This window comes from Myotis nattereri (genome assembly GCF_964212035.1).
Source record: "Myotis nattereri genome assembly, chromosome: 10".
Classification (NCBI taxonomy): domain Eukaryota; kingdom Metazoa; phylum Chordata; class Mammalia; order Chiroptera; family Vespertilionidae; genus Myotis; species Myotis nattereri.
Window position 1 is genome coordinate 46,248,344 of NC_138085.1, and position 19,641 is coordinate 46,267,984.

General features: G+C 38.7%; 1 protein-coding gene across 4 annotated transcripts in view; it reads right to left on the minus strand.

Annotated features, from left to right (window-relative positions):
- Window positions 1-19,338, minus strand: part of ACTR2 (actin related protein 2) — a 38,550-nt gene extending 19,212 nt beyond the window's left edge. Inside the window, exons 1-5 of one of the 4 annotated variants that reach the window (XM_081100621.1) lie at window positions 19,138-19,337; window positions 10,705-10,815; window positions 8,638-8,652; window positions 5,042-5,257; window positions 1,055-1,127 (exon numbers count right to left, since the gene is read on the minus strand). In XM_081100621.1, the coding sequence (XP_080956747.1) occupies window positions 1,055-1,127; window positions 5,042-5,257; window positions 8,638-8,652; window positions 10,705-10,815; window positions 19,138-19,185 (463 nt within the window). In that variant the 5' untranslated portion in view covers window positions 19,186-19,337. Of the gene's footprint in view, window positions 1-1,054; window positions 1,128-5,041; window positions 5,258-5,489; window positions 6,055-8,637; window positions 8,653-10,704; window positions 10,816-15,220; window positions 15,402-19,137 lie in introns of those variants that run through there. The other 3 variants (XM_081100624.1, XM_081100622.1, XM_081100623.1) reach the window with 3 other exon arrangements.
- Window positions 19,339-19,641: the final 303 nt, after the last annotated feature.

Sequence of the window (19,641 nt, forward strand, 5' to 3'; positions counted from 1 at the left end):
AGAGTTAAGTTTGGGTTTTTCAAAATGCTGACACACCGAGCTCAAAAGGTTTGCCATCACTGTACTAGATCATACACACTGCTGCTTAAGTGCTAGGGCTTGAGACTTATGTTAGCTCAGGTGTCACCTCCTTCAGAAACTTTCTCTAGTGTGCTGAATTAAAATTATCTGTTTCTATATCTTTTTCCCAGATAGACTAGAATTTTATATTTCAAGTACCTCACAGACTCTGTGGCACCTGACAGCCCCACAATCCTTAATGAGACCATCAGAATATAAAGAATTCTCCACGACATAACCAATATTTTATTCCCAATAGATAGGAAGGCGGGTACTAATGGCAATCCCAAGAAAACATAGTAGCCCCCTCCATTAAATCTACATCTCAAAAGTTAGGAAAGTACTCCCAAATGTATACCTTCTTCTTGGTACTTATGTATCTGACAAGCATTCTTTTGACTAGTATTTATTTATTTATTTATTTATTTATTTATTTATTTATTTTAATATATTTTTATTTATTTCAGAGAAGAAGCGAGAGGGATAGAAAGATAGAAACATCAATGATGAAAGAGAATCATTGATAGGTTACCTCCTGCATGCCTCACACTGGGGATCGAGCCTGCAACCTGGGCATGTGCCCTGACTAGGAATCAAACCCATGACCTCCTGGTTCATAGGTTGATGCTCAACCACTGAGCCATGCCAGCCGGGCTATACTAATGTTTTTAGATCTGCTTTTTTTTTTTTTAATCTACCAATTCTGAAGCCAAATTCCATATTCATTCTCCACTGCATAAAAAATTTTTTACTTCAAAATAACCTAAAAAGGGAACATAGTACTTTTTTAAAAATTGAGAAATCTTTTTTTACTTAGGAAAATAAAATGTATTTGACAATTTTTAAAAACTGAAAATATTTAAAATAACTAAATAAATATGTAAATGCTGTGCTTTTCTGGGATTTAAAACTTAGTGAAAAATCAAATTCCTTTGACATAAAACATAATAAATATCTGCTGAATCGATTATTCTAGAAGTTAAGCTTCACCTACCTTGAGCATACAAAGTCAGAACAGCTTGGATGGCTACATATACACCAGAAAACTGGTAAGTTTCAAACATTACCTGAAAATGCAAAGAAAAAAAAACAACAACAATTGTATTTAGAAGTTACATATTCTAATTATGTTTTTGGCCAAAATAGAACCAAGAAACTTAAAAGAGTCCTCCATTTACTTTAGCGCTTTTCGCCTCGATTAACTTCTGCTGTCAGAGCTCCAATTTTAGGGACAGGTTTTTGGATATATACTGAGTCCCCAAGCATTTCATAAGTGCTACAAAGCAAAGATTTCGGAATGTTTTTGTTAATGGCTAATTAGAGTAAAAGCATTTTACATTTGAACAAGCCTTTCTTAATTGATGTCCTTTAAGGGAAATATTTTTTTAATTCAAAGACAAACTACCTCCAAGAGTTTAAAAGAAAAAAAGTGTCAGTAAAATAGTAGAGCAGAGCCCAGCTGGTATGGTTCAGTGCTTGAGCATCAACCTATGAACCAGGAGGTCACTGTTCAATTCCCCAACAGAGGCAGTGCCCTGACTGGGTTGGGGGCTCGATCCCCAGTAGGGAGGGACATGTTGGAGGCAGCTGACCAATGGTTTATTTTTTATCAATGATTCTTATCATTGATGTTTCTATGCCTCTCCCTCTCCCTCTGTGAAATCAATCAAAATATATTTTTTAACCCTAACCAGTTTGGCTCAGTGGATTGAGCATCAGCCTCCGGACTGAAGGGTCCCAGGCTCGATTCCGGTCAAGGGCATGTACCTTGGTTGCGGGCACATTCCAGTAGGGGGTGTGCAAGAGGCAGCTGATCGATGTTTCTCTCTCATTGATGTTTCTAACTCTCTATCCCTCTCCCTTCCTCTCTGTAAAAAAAAAATAATAATTATATATATAGATGGATATAGATATATCTACATATATATATATATATGTATATATATATATATATATATATTTTTTTTTTTTTTTAAATATCAGGACAGGAAGGCAAAAAATAATGCAGCAATTCCTGAATGTTGGCAGATACAGAACTGCCTAGCTACTGCTGAGCCCACACTCCCTACCTGAGCCAAGGCTGTAGCTCCACTCAGCTGAATACATTGGAGGGAAAAGGAGTTTCCTAGTGTCCTCTCTAGGCAAAACCATGCTCATTCCCTGAAGTCCAGGTTGGCTGGGAACAATGCTGGCAGGACTTTTTTTGGTCTTCTATACTGAGCATTCCTTAACTCAGTGGTTCTCAACCTTCCTAATGCCGTGACCCTTTAATATAGTTCCTCATGTTGTGGTGACCCCCAACCATAAAATTATTTTCGTTGCTACTTCATAACTAATTTTGCTACTGTTAGAATCGTAATGTATATATCTGATATGCAGGATGTATTTTCATTGTTACAAATTGAACATAATTAAAGCATAGTGATTAATCACAAAAACAATATGTAATTATGTGTTTTCCGATGGTATTAGGCAACTCCTGTGAAAGGGTCATTCGACCCCAAAGGGGTCGCGACCCACAGGTTGAGAACCGCTACCTTAACTAGTAGGGGCTGACTACCACTCTGAATATCTAGATATTTAGAAATTTTACAACTGACCACATTCACTATATAGAATTTAAATTTTACAACTCTGAAATGCATTCTTATCAGTTAGCAATTAGATATTCTAACTAGTACTCTATTCCATTATCCTTTAATCCCCCTCGACAGGGATGAAAATGGAAGAGGGCTTGCATTTATCAACCTGAAAGTCTGTTAAAACTTGTTTTTATTTATAAGGCCAGTAAAACGCACTTGTACTAAAACCAACATTCTGGATGAGATTAAAGTAGGACATTATTATTCATAGCCAAATTTGCACTCTTGAGTAAAAATAAAAAGATAAAAAGGTGAGACCTTAGAGCACTGTGAAACCAACTCATGGCATTTTTGCACACATATCCTATATAATAAAACACATGCAAATCGACTGAACGGCAGAACGACCTGTGGCTATGACACACACTGACCACCAGGGGGCAGACGCTCGACGCAGGAGCTGCCCCCTGATGGTCAGGGGGCTCCCACAGGGGAAGCGCCACTCAGCCAGAAGCTGGGCTGCCTCTCCCACCTCCACGGCAGGCGGACATCCCCTGAAGAGTCCCAGACTGCAAGAGGGCGCAGGCCAGGCTGAGGCCCCCCTCCTCCCTCCACAGTGCACGAATGTCGTGCGCCAGGCCTCTAGAGTGTGTGTGTTTGTGTGTGTGTGTGTGTGTGTGTGTGTGTGTGTGTGTATGCTTAATCAAATAGTAAAAGGGATACAATCTCTTCTAAAACCCTTCCCAATTTTCCATCAACATCTAAACACAGACAGAATACAAAATATTTACATTAAGTAGTAACTGAAAGCTACTAAAATACTAAGTTATTAAAAGTTTCTACCTCATATATAACAAAATGAAAGACAACCTTGAGAAGATACTCATCTAAACTAAGAATGTAGAATTCTTACTCTCTGTAACTGCCTAGCTCAGTAACCTTTTCAATCTCATTCCAATTGTTCCTCCTGTCTCCCAGGTCCTAAGCCTGTGGACTACTGTCTACTCTCACTTCGTTGGTGAGCCATATTATGACCTGATGTCTCCTAAGTTTAAACCCTCAACCTCACACTTTTCTCTTGACCTGATCTTATTTTACAGAACTATCTATTTGACATTTTTGCTTAGATGTCTAATGAGGACCTAATATGTCCAAAATGAAACTCCTGATCCATCTCTGCCCCCACCCCCAATCCTAACCCATCCTTCCAGTTGTCCATGTCAAACCTTTGGCGCCATACCCTCTTACCCATATGTAATGCATCAGAAAATTCTGGGCCCAACCTTCAAAATAGATCCACAATCTGGCCACTTCTAATTACTTCACTGCTATTACCCCAATCCTAATAATGATTATCTTTTGCAAAGATAGTTGAAAAAGTCTCTAAACAGGATTCTCTTCCAACTTTGTCTCCTTATAATCTACTCAACACAGCAGCCACAAAAACCTAAATCTGAACACGTCCCTTCCCTGTAATAGCCCTTCATTTTACTTGAAGTGAAAGTCTAATTTCCTTTAAGAGTCTACAAGGTTGCCCTAACTGGTCTGGCTGAGTAGACAGAACGTTGGCCTGCGGACTGAAGGGTCCCAGGTTCGATTCCAGTCATGGGTGCCCAGGTTGCGGTCTCCATCTCCAGTAGGGGAGCGTGCAGAAGGCAACTGATCAGCGATTCTTTCTCATCACTGATGTTTCTAGCTCTCTCTCTCTCTCCCTCTCCCTTCCTCTCTGAAATCAATAAAATGTATTTAAAAAAAAAAAAAGAAAGAAAAAGAGCCTACAAGGTCCTAGATAATCTGGCCCCTTTACTTCTTTGAGCTACTCTCCTGTTGCTCTTGCACACTGGCTTCTTAGTTGACTCTTTAATATGCTAGGCTTACACTCACTCTAAGACCTTTACTCTGACTCCTCCCTTTGTCTGACTGAAATGCTCTTCCCCATATATCCTGGCCAACTCTCTTAATTTGTCTTTGTTTAAACATCACCTTCTCACACAGGGCCACTACCACATCCTATGTACAAATGCAACCTTCCCCCACTCCCCATCTCCCTTAATCTGCTCTTTTTCCCCGTTAGCATCTATTATCTTCTAACAACCCATTCAATTAAGTCACTTGTGTGTGTGTGTGTGTGTGTGTGTGGGTGGGTGTGTGTGTTGCCCTTCTAGAATGGAAGCTCCACGGTGGCAAAATTTTGTTTCATTTACCAACATAGCCGACTTAGAAATAATGACTAGCATATAGTTAGGTGCTCAGTAAACAGGATATGGGGGAAAACAACAATTGTTTTTATTCCCTTTATCTTTAACAACAACGGTAGGATAAAAGAAAGAACATTTTTAGAAAGAAAAAACAAGCAAACATAGAAATATATACATTATACATTCTATCTAAAAACTTACCTCTACAATCTTCTCTCTGTTTTTGGTTGGGTTCATAGGAGGTTCTGTGAGTAAGATTTTACAATTTCTGGTATCTATGTTAAGTTTCTCTGGTCCAAATGTATAGTCCCACAGGTGTTTCATGTCATCCCAATTTCGAACTATGCCATTTTCCATAGGGTAGTTAACTTCTAACATTGAGCGTAATTCACTTGCCTCATCACCAACCATAAGATCCTAAAAATTATAATATCAAAGCTTAAGACCAATCAAATTTTGCATAAAATACCTTCAGAAAATTATATTCTCAGATTTTGGTTGAATTTTGGAATAATTTTAATCTTTCTGGCACATTCAGATTAAGTATTTCATTCCACAAGTTAAAAATCTTTTATTTCAAGAACAATGCCTTACCAACTTTAATACATTTTTATATACAATGTGGTTTAAATCAATAAAATGACCTTACCTTTAATACATATGTTTCCAAAAGAAGGGCATTAGCACAAATAAACCCCATATTTTCATATTTTGGAGGGTTTTGTATGAGGTTTCATCTGTTTCTTTTGCTCAAATATTCAAAAAATAAGGCCTGTGATATGTGAAATAGCACATCAGGGGGAAAAAACTGGCAGAAAAATGCTCAATGCATGCAGCACATTTCTTTGTACTAAATACCAAAATGACAAGTATTATAAAGCATAATGAAAGAAGCAAAAAAATGATTCTTTTTACACTACAATAAAGCATATATGCACCATATAACTTGTACATTTTACAAACTTCTACCTACATGTCCGAATTAGAATTAAGTTTCTATACAGGCCTCATCAAGAGAAATTAAAATTTGTAGATATACAAAAAAATAAGACACAGGGGAACAGTTCTTTAAAATTATCTCATGAGCAACGTTTTTTATCTTTAAGTGTAAGGCTAGAAAATTATGACACATGAAGCAGAATACTCACAAGTCTTGTCTCCAATGAGAGCATATTTAAGATGACCCACATTTGAAAAGCCAAATTTTGTATGTATAAGAAAGTTAATGATGTCCTAGAACTTAAACTTATTTTAGAAATCAGCTAATCAAGATATTGAATAATCCTAATTTCTACATGTACTGACGAATTTTTTAAAAACTAGCACCAGACATAGCAACTATATGCTGTAATACCTTAAGTTTAAAACATGGGGGAAATAAAAGAAACAGCAAAATTAAAGTCTTAAAACAGAGCTTTAAATATACAGGGTGTCCCCCAAAATGTATACATACTTTAATAGCTGTTAGCTCAATTGATGTTTTTTTCTTTTAAGAATAATAAATACTGCCTTTATGATTATTCAAAGTATGTATACATTTTTGGAAGACAACTTGTGTATATGAGTAAAACGTTTAAAAGTAATTTTTTAAAGGATCAGAGGTAAAACCATGATTTTGCAGAGACCTTTCAAAAGGTTTCTGCAAAATCCACTGAAGCAACAACAAAAAGGGAGGGGAGAGCAGGTCCTAGAAATGTTCTCTAAAACTTATGTATTGCAACTAGTATTTTATAAAATTAATTTAACACAACTTAATATTCAAATGACTTCAACATTAACTATTTAGCATTATCTGATAGGAGAATGCAACACTAAAACCCTGTATTTGTGAACTCTACTTAATTACATGGGTATGTTGAATTATTTAGGGTGAAGTATACCAATACTTTGAAATACATCAAAAAGCAAGACAGACTGATGAATGGAGAGATGGATAAATATGTGATATTACAGCAAATGTTAATGTCAGGATCTAAGTGATGGGTGTATGGACTTTACTATAAAATTTTTTCAACTTTGCTGTATATTTTAAACACTTCTTAATAAAATGTTAAGGGAGATATTTATACCTGTAAGTGCTTATATTACTTTTGGCCATTAACAAATATAATTTAATACACAATTTTGTTACTTACTTTCCTTTAGAATATATCTTTGTGTTGTACAAGGTACTACACTAGATAATTAGATAATTTACATAAATCAATATACATTCACAATACATTTGAACAAATTTTATCAAAATATTAATTTTCATTCCATGCAAGAATAGGAGCTTAAGTATGTCAGACCTAATGCCAACTAAAAATAAAAGCCTCGTGTATCTACATCTAGGAAATACATACTCTACAAGACTAACTGAAAGAAATGTCTGGCATCAAGTATCTTACCATCCCTCTGAACAAAGACAACATTTAAAATGGAAGAAAACAAGTTTTAACTTATTAGGTTAGTTTAAAATTTGAGTATCTCAAGCTACCTAAATTTACCCAAATCTTAAACATGTAATTTTCCTTAGAACATTTCTCCTTCCCAAAACCAAAAATCTTAAGAGTTTTGTCAAGCTTGCCCTCATACCTCAGAACCAAGTTATAAGCGATCAGATCAGGCCTCAGATTTTTACCACCCACCTCATTAATGGACCTCAAGCCTAAACCATCACCTATTACCTGAAAGAATGAAAAGTTATAGTAACTGTTCAGAGATGCTGTTTAAAAAGCATTTATATATTATGAGAAGCAAGCAATATAAGTTATATTTGCCAAGAATCATTTGAACAATGTCACCTCAAATTGAAAAATAGAGCAAAAACACTTTAAAACCACAATTAAGTTCCTAGAAGGAATTTCCTTAAAAAATATTTGTGAAATTAAGTCTACACAGTTCTCTACAAATAGCCTCAAATTTTCTTAGGATATTAAGAAAAGGCATGATCTTTTATTTAAGATAAATATAAGAATTTCCACTTTTAAATGTTTTTGCTTAATCTAAAGAAAACTCCACAAAGTTAATGCTACTAGTTAAAACATATATCCCTAGAAATGCCTATCATTCATCTTTGTCAAAGCTGCTTACAAATATTAAAAAACAAATTTGAAAACAACCTACTACAGAAGCATTTAGACTACCACTGAAAAAACACAATGAAAGAGTAAATTGTCTGGGATGTACCCAGAAGCTTCTAGTTCGAAAGAAAAAGGTGCCACGTTTACTTAGGGAGAAACCTGTTGTTTATGGAAAAGTCTGATAAGACTCACCGTGTACTTATTTCCCCTCAGATGTTATAAAATCTGCTCGTCAATAAGGATAGTATAGGAATTTCCCCACTCTTTACTATCTATATTTCATTTGCATATTAAGATTTTACTGTTTATTAAAAACACATGATACTGTATTGGATGCAAATATATATACAAGCTATGTATGATGGGCAATGTTCAATTTGACATTGATCAATATAGTGAATTTATCCAAATGTAACAACTTCACCCCAATCTTTTGGATCACACATAGCCTATAAAAAACTACTTGGTTTCTAATATTATGCACACCACATTCCATTTTAATTATAACATTCATCTATAAGAAACACAAGAAAAACAATTCAAATCTATGTTAGTAAATCAGTTCTGGTTTGGTCCATTGTATGCAATCAGGAAAGTACAGGATCAAAGTACTTAAAATTAAAATATGGAACTACCCCCCTCCCCAATACTAAAGGGACACAAAACAATAACTACTGTCCCACCAAGCAAAAGTGGAAAACAAACAGAGAGCATGTGTGTAACCTCACTTACCATCTTTTTGTTATTCTACTTCAACAGGTCAAGAAAGGTGAAGAGAGAGAAGGTAGAAGTAAGAGTCAGAAAAGGCCTAAATAAAATCCTCACTGAAATTTTTAAAACATACAAGCAATAGAGAACAATTAGGTTGAGGTCAGATGCAGTACCACTATATTTTACGGAGTTAATAATTAGGGCCAAATTAACAAGGAAAGTTATTACTTCTAAAAGAAAATTAACTCATTAAACAATTTAAATTTCGAGGTTTTGGTTTTTTTCCAGTCTACCACCACATTTTAGCTAACAAGACACAAAAAGTCTAAGTCAATGCACTAGACAGAGGAATTCCAAAAAGTTAAGTTTCTTTAAATTCATCACTGAATTTAAGAACCTTAATTAAGGAAAATAAATGATAACAGGAAGGCGTAGCTGGGTAAGCAGAGGATAAGGTTAGGGTTGTGTTTCCAAGCTCCAGCAGTCAAGTTAAATTTTACAGGTTTCTGTCTTTTCCTGGAAGAACAATTTAACTTGAAAGAAGACTAATAAGCAGATTGAGCAGTACTGAGCCAACAGAACACAGAATGCCACACCATACAAGCAATGCGACTGGGGATTCCTTAGTAAAAAACACCTCATTAGTATACAGACTAGTTTCAATTCTATCAGTTGGCCTTAAAAAGCAAGAAAATGGGGGAGGGGGAGTAAAAAAAAAAAGGCAAGAAAATGGGAGCTAAAATTTGTGCCTATGTTGAAGAATAAAAATGGCTATATGTGATATATCTTAATATCTCAAAACTGTTAATATCCATAAGTACATTAAAATTCTTTTTTACAAACCTGATACTGAATAAAAAGACTTTCCACTCCATTTAAAAATTTATCCTTCTCACTATTATTAATTAAATTTTAAGCAAAGTCTACTTAAGATCGAATTCAATCAGAACAAAAATTCACAAAAAGAGAATAAGGAATCCCATAAATTTCCCAAAAGAAAAGACCCTAAAATGAAAACATCTTGAGTGGGACTATCCGTAAAATAACAAGAGGCGAGAATAATTCACTATTTTAAGTCTTTAAGAAATTAACAAGAACCTAAGTTTCAATTTATATTTTTATTCATTGCTAATTCAACTCTAATCCCAAGAGCAGAGAGCTACCAAGTAGCAAATCTCTACTGCCTATTACCACCTTACTAGAAAGTTCAAACAAATGTCCCAAAGAGGTTCGCCCTAACTCATGTTTCAAGTGACTCATAATCTTAATAGTTCACTGAAGTCTTGCCAAAGATTGTCCAGATAAGACCAACAATGCTAGCTTGTTCACAAATAATTCAGTGAAAGAGCCCCTAAATTCTACTGCATTTTGTATAACCTGACCCCTAGGCCACCAGAAGAATTTAAGTCAATTGGTGACAACAGTCCTTTTGGTTGATCTGTTTCTTTTTTCTTCTACAATATCATAACTCCCATTTGATTTCCAATCCCTTTAATATGGGAGAAAAATCCATCATCCTTAATGCTGAGTCTCTAGTGTCAGGTACAGTGAGTAGGGAATGATAACCTTCCCGCTTTTCTCTTTCTGGTAAGGTAATAATGCAAGACCACATAAAAACTTGTACGCTTCCTCCTGCACATCATGGAAAACAGTTATTACATCAGTGAGAAAAGGAAACAATAAGATTTACACCCTGTGTTTTCCTGACTAACTATATAAAAATGTAGGGGGATCAGGCCATAAGAACATGAAAAGGAAAAGTCTAAGGTCCCAAGGAAACACTAACATACATGATGACAAATATATGGAACTGAAAAACGTAAAAATGCCAGGCTTTCTTTTAATAATTCACATTCATATAAAAATCTTGAATGATTTACTCCATTCAGAGAGTAATGGCATCAAAGCCATACGTAAAGTTAGGTAAAATTAATTTGTTTTTATGCCTTTCTTCAGGTACTGATATCAATTAAAAATATAAGAAATTCTGCCCTCCCCCTTTGCTTTTCATGGCATATTTTAAAACTACTTAATTCAAAGAACATCTCATAGGTTTTGAACCTCATTTATCAATAAATAAAATATTACCTTGATTTCAATGTTTCCCACTTTGGTGGTTGATCTGATAATAGGTCTTCCAACCAAAGCTGGGAAGATGTGTTCTGGAAAGTTAGAGCCTGCATATCCACACTTCACAAACTGGAAGAGAGTAAAAGTGGGTTAGTCAAGGTATGTACCATATCCATTTAAAAACAGTATCTGAGCCAGGCTGGTGTGGCTCAGTTGGTTGAGCGTCATCCCATGAACCAGGAAGTCGCAGATACCTTTTCTGATGAGGGGACATGCTCGGAATGCAGGCTCAATTCCCAGTATAGGGGGCTCAGGAGGCAGCCGATCAATGTCTGTCTCTCTCTCTCTCTCTCTCTCTCTCTCTCTCTCCCTCCCAGTACAGGGGGCTCAGGAGGAAGCCGATCAATGTCTCTCTCTCTCTCTCTCTCTCTCTCTCTCTCTCTCTCTCTCTCTCTACCTTCCTCTCTCTGAAATCAATCAAACATTTAAAAAATAGATCTCTGAAAAATACCACTTTGCATTTATACAATATTTTAAACTGGATACTTTCAAATTATCTAAACTGGTCGTCCAATCTATCGTATCTCATTTTATTTCCTTTATGGCATTGACTACTACTGGAGTTCATGTTTATTTACCAGAAAACTGATTACTTAGTGCCTAAGTCCCTCACTACAGAGAAAGCCTTAGGAGAGCAGGGAGCTTAGCTGAGCAATTCATGTTAGATCCTGATGCCTCAAAGAGGTCCTGGCACACAGTGGTCACACAAGAAGTATTTGAGCCTTGGCCAGCGTGGCTCAGGTGGTTAGGCATCATCCCATGTACTGAAAGATTGCCGGTTCATTCCCCAGTCAGGGCATATGCCAGGATGGCGTGGTGGCAGGATCCCCAGTGGGAGGCATGCAGGAGGCAGCCAATTGATGTTTTGCTCTCACTTAGATCTTTTTCTCTCTTTCCTCTAAAAATTCAATTTAAAAAAAAGTAATATTGAGGGAAATGGACAAATTCAGTCAACAACTACTTTTTTAAAAACTTATTTATTGATTTTATTTATTATTATTATTATTAATATATTTTATTGATTTTTTTTACAGAGAGGAAAGGAGAGGGATAGAGAGTTAGAAACATCGATCAGCTGCCTCCTGCACACACCCTACTGGTGATGTGTCTGCAACAAAGGTACGTGCCCTTGACCAGAATCAAACCTGGGACCCTTCAGTCCACAGGCCGACGCTCTATCCACTGAGTCAAACTGGTTAGGGCATAAAACTTATTTATTGATTTTAGAGATGGAGAGGGAGAGAGAGAAACATTAATTTGTTGTTCCACCCATTTATGCATTCATTGGTTGATTCTTGTATGAGCCCTAACCAGAGAATCTAACCCACAACCTTGGTGTGTCAGGACATTGCTCTAACCACCCAAGCCACCCAGCCAGGGCAACAACAAGTATTTTTAATAGAGAAATGTTAGAAAATGAACAACAGAGCTAAAGTTTTCATTCTAAAGCACGCTTGCATTCATCTCTGGCAATTCACTTAAGCAACTCATTTTCCAAAATGGGAAAAATTAAATGGAATCTGGGCTAGCATAATATTAAAATAAACATTTATTAGGCATTTTGGGCTATTAACAGTTTTATATTTAGATAAATATATTTAGTAATATCAGGTAACAATTTCATATTCAGATAGCGTACTTCTCCAATGAAGGCATATCATTATTGACTTTAATACTTCCATTTTATGCGTAAGGAACTGATATACTAGCAGACTTAACAACTACAGTAAAACTGAAAATAGAACCAAGGGTCTTTAAATTCTTATACCAATAATATAGTGTTTAGTCTTATTTTTAAGAGCAGACATTGCAAGAAAAATGTCATTAAAAACTTCAGGGGGGAAGGGAAGGTTAGCAGGGAGGCTGCTGAGAAATGTTTCAGCTTTAGCTGTAGCCTTTTGGCAGCACAGAAATATAGGTTATGCCTCTCAGCCCTCCAGGACTCCATCTTTAGACATACTGTCACCACTGCTTCTCGGTGCTGTGTGGTCCTGATGGAGAGGAGACTCTGGAAACCTGGTACCCACTAGTGCAGTGATTCTCTTCCCTTCGGGGCCTGCATTTGGGTACTTTTGGGTAACCTCTCCTGTGTCCTGCCCCTCCCCACTCTAAAATGTGGGCCTGATGTGTGTGGAGGAGCTCTGGGAAAGTGTTCAGGCCAGTGGCAATATATGTTAGGAACAGGCTTTAAAGATGAGTTGAGCCAGAGGTGAGTGGACTTGGGGCTTTGTTTATCTGCTCTTTGGCGTATGGCAGCACTGCCTTCTGTTCCTGCCTTCAGACGGAGAAGACGAGGGACTCCTTGTCCCTGCCAGGCCATGCTGGGCTCTGCCCCGATCAGAACTAAGTCAAAATCCAGCTCACTTGTTGTGAACTGAAATGTTGTGGAAGGGTAGAGAATCTGTTATTGTCCTCGCCATACTGAAATTTCTACATAAATAAAATTTGTCATGATCACCTGCCCAATATAAGCATTAATCATAAATTATATATGTATTCCAAATATAGAAAGTAAATAAAGTTCTTATGTTTACCTCAAAGTATTAAGGAAAATTGTAAAATGAATTGACTGAAAAAAGAATCGGTAAGTCTGGGAGAGCCATTTTCAGCATATTAAATGTAAATAAATGATTTAAGTGCGAAATCATAATAGAAGGTGAAGGTGGAAGAGCTTCGGATGGGGCACAAGTCAAGTCCTGGGAAGGTTGATATGCCTCTCCTCTCATGATCAGGCCTCACTTTCAGAATCATGCAACGTGGCAAATCTGTAAACAATCACATCACTCAATGTTTTCTGACTGTAACTGTTCAGATGCGTAGTTCATATCTTAAAACTCTTGTTTGAATATATTTCAAGGGACAAAATATTTCCCAAGTGCCTGAGGTAAGAAGACAAAAACTGGGGCAATCCCTCCCCACCTGAAACTAGAAAAATAATTGTAAACCTGCTATTCCTGTGCTTTACAAAAAAGGAAAATGTGGCTTTTATTTCAAATTAAAGCTATCACTCACTTGTTAATGAAATTACTCTGCTTAAGTAGTTTATTGCAAGCATTTGCTGCCATAGTAATCTAGTGTTAGCATTCCTACAGGGTATAAGATAATTCGGTCACAACGGCAACAACTGCACTATTTCACATTACTTCAAATGTGAAAGCACAAATAGCTATAACAACACGAATATTATTACAATAACCTATTTCTTGATAAGAGAAACTAACAGGCAATCCAGCATTTCGTTTATTGCAAAAAAAGTCTGTATTTTAAAAAATCTAAATCTAAACCATGATGTGATGAAATGAAAATATTCTTTCCTAAGCTACTCATTTAGCATCATTTAAACCTTGAAATTCCCCCCCCCCCCACTCCAATCATTTTAAGACTTGGAGACTTAGTTCTCTCATTGTGTGCAATAAGTCTGTGTTTAAGAAATAGCTTTTTACCATATATAGTTTCCTTTTCATAGGACTGTGGTTTAAACTAGCTCCCTTACTTCCTACTGAGTCATCTAATGGTAAGAACATGAACACTATAATGTTCTTTCAAGCAAAGATGAAAAAAGAGTTCCTGTACATTTGCTCTAAAAGTATTTTTCCTCTCAAAATATAAACAGATTTATAAAGCTTCACTTGGACTTATTGTATTTTTTTTAAAAATATATTTTATTGATTTTTTACAGAGAGGAAGGGAGAGAGAGAGAGATAGTTAGAAACATCGATGGGAGAGAAACATTGATCAGCCGCCTCCTGCACATCTCCTACTGGGGATGTGCCCGCAACCCAGGTACATGCCCTTGACCGGAATCGAACCTGGGACCTTTCAGTCCGCAGGCCGACGCTCTATCCACTGAGCCAAACCGGTTTCGGCTGTATTTTTCTTTATTAATTTTATCTGATAGTACTAGTATATTACTTTAATTTCATAGTGATTATCCTGATCTCAACCAAAATATTCACTCTATTTATTCCAAAGCATTTTACAGGTAAAACCAAATGTGTTGTGTTGTGAGGTTTTTTTCCCTTAATCCTCACCTGGGGCTATTTTTTCCATTGATTTTTAGAGTGGAAGGAAGAGAAGGAGGGAGGGAAGGAAGAGGGAGGAAGAGAGAGAGAGAGAGAGAGACACACACACACACACACAATTGGCTGCTTCCCACACTGACGAGGACCAGAGATGGAAATTGCAACCCAGGTACAGTGCCCTTGACCAGGAATAAAACCCAAGACCCTTCAGTGTGCGGGCAGACACTCTAACTACTAAACCACATCAGCCAGGGAAAATCAAATTTGTTTTTTATTTCTATTCCAAACACTTCTGAATTCAACAAAATAAATTAACATAAGCCAGATAGAGCAGGCCATATGCAAATATAAATGGGAATTATAAATCCTATATAATCCTATAGAATAAAAGCCTAATATGCAAATTGTCCCCTCAACCAGAAGTTTGACCGCTTACTATGACGTGCACTGACCAGCAGGGGGCGGCACGGAACATGGTGGGCGTCCGCAACGTGGCGCTGGCAGCAGGTGGCAGTGGAGGTGCTGCCAGCCCCTGATGGGCCCTTCGAGGGCAGGACTGTGGCGGGATGGTGGAGCAGGTGAGCAGGCAGCGCCAGGCCAAGGCAGATGCGAGCGGCCCAATCACCCCACCAACTGCCCAGCAGACAGCGACCAGTGTCCATTACAGAGAAAGGGAAAATAGCAATATTAAAATATTTCTTCTAATTATTTTCCTTTCAATGTACACATGCACGAATAGGTGCACTGGGCCACTAGTGAAAATACAGTTATCCTAGCATTATAAGCTACTTTGTATCACTAGGACCTAAAAACTACCAGTCACATAGTAGGCAGGTGTCTGCACTGTGGGTGGTGAACTAACTCACTGCTGATGAAATCACCCAAATTTGATAACAGAATACACAACACCAGAGGCCTAGGTAGAACTCTTGAAAGGCATCTAAACCTAAGCAGATATCTAGATTTTCACCTATTTGGCCACTTTCAGTGGCTCTATTTTAGGTGGTAGCTATGAACAGTTATGAGGATGAAGCAAATCATTAGAATTGGATGAGTTTTACTCCTCTAGGCTGCCCTAATGAGAAACTGGTTGGGGGCTAGTGAGGAAGCAGAACAAGGGCCAACAGTCAGCATGTGATCATAAGAACTCACTTACTCTTAGAGCATTCGACTTAGGGCCTGCCAGAGGAGTTAAAAAAATCATCAACTTCTCAAATTGCCTATAATTAAAACTTTAAAACCTAAAACGTGTAAGAGGCAAGTTGCTTTAGGGTAAGAACTATTTCCACAAGTTTTTAGAAATTAAATTTGAATATCTTGTTTAATATATCATTGTAAAGGAATCATTATACCTTCAGTTAACCAAATAAAATCAAGATGACTATAAAAAAGAATATAGAATCTAAGTGGTTTCTATTTTTCTAAATTGTTATTTATTATTATTTTTAATATATTTTTTATTGATTTCAGAGAGGAAGAGATAGAAACATCAATGATGAGAGAGAATCATCGATCAGCTGCCTCCTGCTCGCCCCCTACTGGGATCGAGCCCATAACCCAGGCATGTGCCCTGGACTGGAATCGAAACTGGGACATATCAGAACTGTCCCTTCATTTGAAGTTGATTATGCCTATAGAAAATCTGAATAAAATTTAAAAATAAGAAATGTAACACCAAATAAGTTTTTACTTGAACCAGCTACACTTTTTCCTATGTAGGTAATAGTAACTGATCTTTTCTCTTAAAGAACAAGATCCTTAAATTATTAATTAGAATAAGACTAATCAACAATATACAATCAGCTTCCTAACATAGATAAACTAATGAAATAGTAACATAAAAATGAGCTCATGACCCTGGCCGGTGTAGCTCAGTTGGAGTGTTGTCCCATACACCAAAAGGTGCAGGTTCGATTCCTGGTCAGGGCACATACCCAGGTTGCAGGTTCAAACCCTGGTGGTCCAGATGTGTGCTAGAGGCAGCCCATTGATATCTATCATATCTCTCTCTCTCTCTCTCTTTCTCTCTCTCATAAATTAAAAACAAATTTTTCTTTAATGAGCTCACAGTTAACATCCCTATTCTAATTGAGTATCACAAAACTCATTACAAATATAGGGTTCATTAGCCTTCAAAAAAGAGGAATCACCCGTCCCCCACAAAAAAAGAGGAATCCAGCCCTAGCTGATTTGGCTCAGTGGACTGAAGGGTCCCAGGTTCGATTCGGGTCAAGGGCCCATACCTCAGTTGCAAGCTCCATCCCCCAGCCCTGGTCCGGGCGTGCAGGAAGCAATATGTCTCTATAACCAATCTCTCTCTCTCTCTCTCTCTCTCTCTCTCTCTCTCTCTCTCCCTGCCCCCCTTCCTTCCACTTTTTCTAAAAATTAAAAAAGAAAAAGAGAAATCCATTAAAACATAAATGGCTCAGATTTCTAAAGAGAATTATCTGGCATATTCACAAAACAAAATGTTTTAAATTCAATTTTTAAAGCTTTAAGTTTATATAGAGGTCAACTTGAGACTAATATCTCTTAAAAAGTACCTTTAACTGAGTTTTAACTATAAAACAAATGTTTATAGTTTCTTTTGTTTAAAGATAATTAACAGTACGTCCTGTTAAAAACACAAAGAACATTTTCCCAATAATTAGAGTCATGAAGTCCTTATCTTCCCTCACTCCGTTATCCCTAGTCTCACAGGAAATCACTATGAACATTTTTTTATGTATCCCTCCAAGACTTTCATATACACACACAAGTCTGTGAACATATAAATATTTTTAATAAAGAACACTCACATAACTGGATCATTTTTTAACTTAACAATAAATCTTAGACAACTTTCCATAGCAGTAGATCTGCCTCTGTTTTTTAAGTATTTCATTTTGTATGATGTCCCATTATATGATAACACCCTTATTACTCACAGACCATTTTTAACTAAGTTCAGATAAAGCTAGTGTAATTATTACTTGTAAAAGTCTGTAACAAATTCCATCAAGGGAAGTATTATGGCAGTGAATATTAGGTCTTTTCCCCTCCTCAACAATCCAATTTGAAAGTTCACGTAAAATCTTTTTTAATTCATATGTCACATTTATGGAAGAAGGGGGAGAAAAGTCACAAAATATGCAACTCCAAAATGGTTAGACAGCACTGTAATGTAGGAGAAAATTACCTCTATGGAACTCATCCAACGTAAGCATCTGTCTTCTAATTTTCTGCCTTGGCTGCCCAAAATACATTTTTAAAGCGGGGGTGGGGGGGGGGGGGAGGGGTGGTGTGCGCGTTTGAAAGAAAACAGCTTTCAAATAATTTCTTAATCAGTGTTTTACTCCGATTTTTACAATTATTTGCGTTTTAGACTCTTAAAGACCAACATTATCTGTAATCTGTACCTAAGGACGAAAACGGGGGGTCCTGGCCAGTGTGGCTCAGTTGGTTGGTTGGAGCGTCCGTGCACCAAAGGGTCTCTGTTGGATGCCGGTCAGGGCACCTACCCAAGTTTCGGGTTTGATCCGGGGGGCGAATAGGAGGCAACCCATGATGTTTTTCTCTCTCTCACATCCATGTTTCTCTCTTCCTCTCCCTCCCCCTCTCTCTAAAATCAATAATATAAAATAAAAGCATATCCCCGGGTGAAGATTTAAAAAAATTAAAACCGGGGGGAGGGAGGTGCCAACACGGATGAACTTCCCGCAAGGTCAGCAGAACTAACACTGGGACCCCTTGAGGGTCTGGACGTCCCAAGACCATTCAATGGAACACGCAGGTCTCCGCGGGGCCGCCGTGGGCAAAATTCCCGGCATGCAGAACAAAAAGTGAATTATGCACTCCGATCTGGTCTCTACTTCCCTCAAAAAGAAAAAAACACACAAAACCTCAAAACTGCTGAAGGGCTGAGGCTTGCACTGACAGTACTTCCTTTTTTTTTTTTTTCTTCTTTAAACCCGTTTCCTGCCTGCCATTCGGTACCTACACAGGAAAAGGAAGGCCTCTGGGTCTTTCCCCTTTTCACACACCGGCGACCCGGGGCAACGAAGCCCTTCGCGAACTCACCTCGTCTTTTACCCTCCGACCCTTTAGCCAGATCGCCCAGCGTGGGGCGTGGAGCCGGCCCCTGCAGGGCAGCAGGCATGGGTCCCCGGGCAGCGCCGGCCTCGCCCGCCGCCCCGACCCGGATGGATGAGGGGGTGGTAAGCTCGGGGAGACCAGGGCCCTCGCTCGCTACATCCACGGAGGCGGAAAGGGCTGCCCCGCGCCCGTTGGCCCGGACGGCTCGAGGGCCCAGGGTGCAACCCCAAGCGCCCAGGGCCCGTGCGCCCCACCCAGACCCGGGGCCACCGCGGCCTCCCCGTCGGGAGCTTACCCCGGTGCCGTTGTCGCACACCACCACCTTCCTGCCCTGGCTGTCCATCGTCCGCCTGCGAGAGAGCCGCCGCTGCCCCCGACAACCTACAGCCAGCACCTACTGCAGCCGCCGCCCGGAGCTTCCCTCTTCCTCCTCCACCTCTCGGCAGCCCCTCCTAGGCTGCAACTCTCTTCCCTTACCGGAAGTCGCCACTGGCCCGGCCCCGCCCCGCCCCGCCCGTCATTTAACTGACGGCCAGCGCGGAAAAGGTGGGGACGGAAAGGAGGCCGTGACTAACAGCAGTTTGGTCCAATAGGAAGCGGAGGAGCTCCGAAGCCCCGCCCTCCGCTGCGGCTCCGGTTCCGCCCTCACGGGCACCGCCCACTCGAGTGACGCTCTCTGTCTGGTTTCCGGCGCTTCGCCGGCCCAGTACAGTAGGCGCCCGGGTGGGCGCTGCCGCCTTCTCCCTAAGCAGGCGCCGCAGGCGTGTAGGGCGCCGCTTACCCTTCCGCGGAAGGCTCA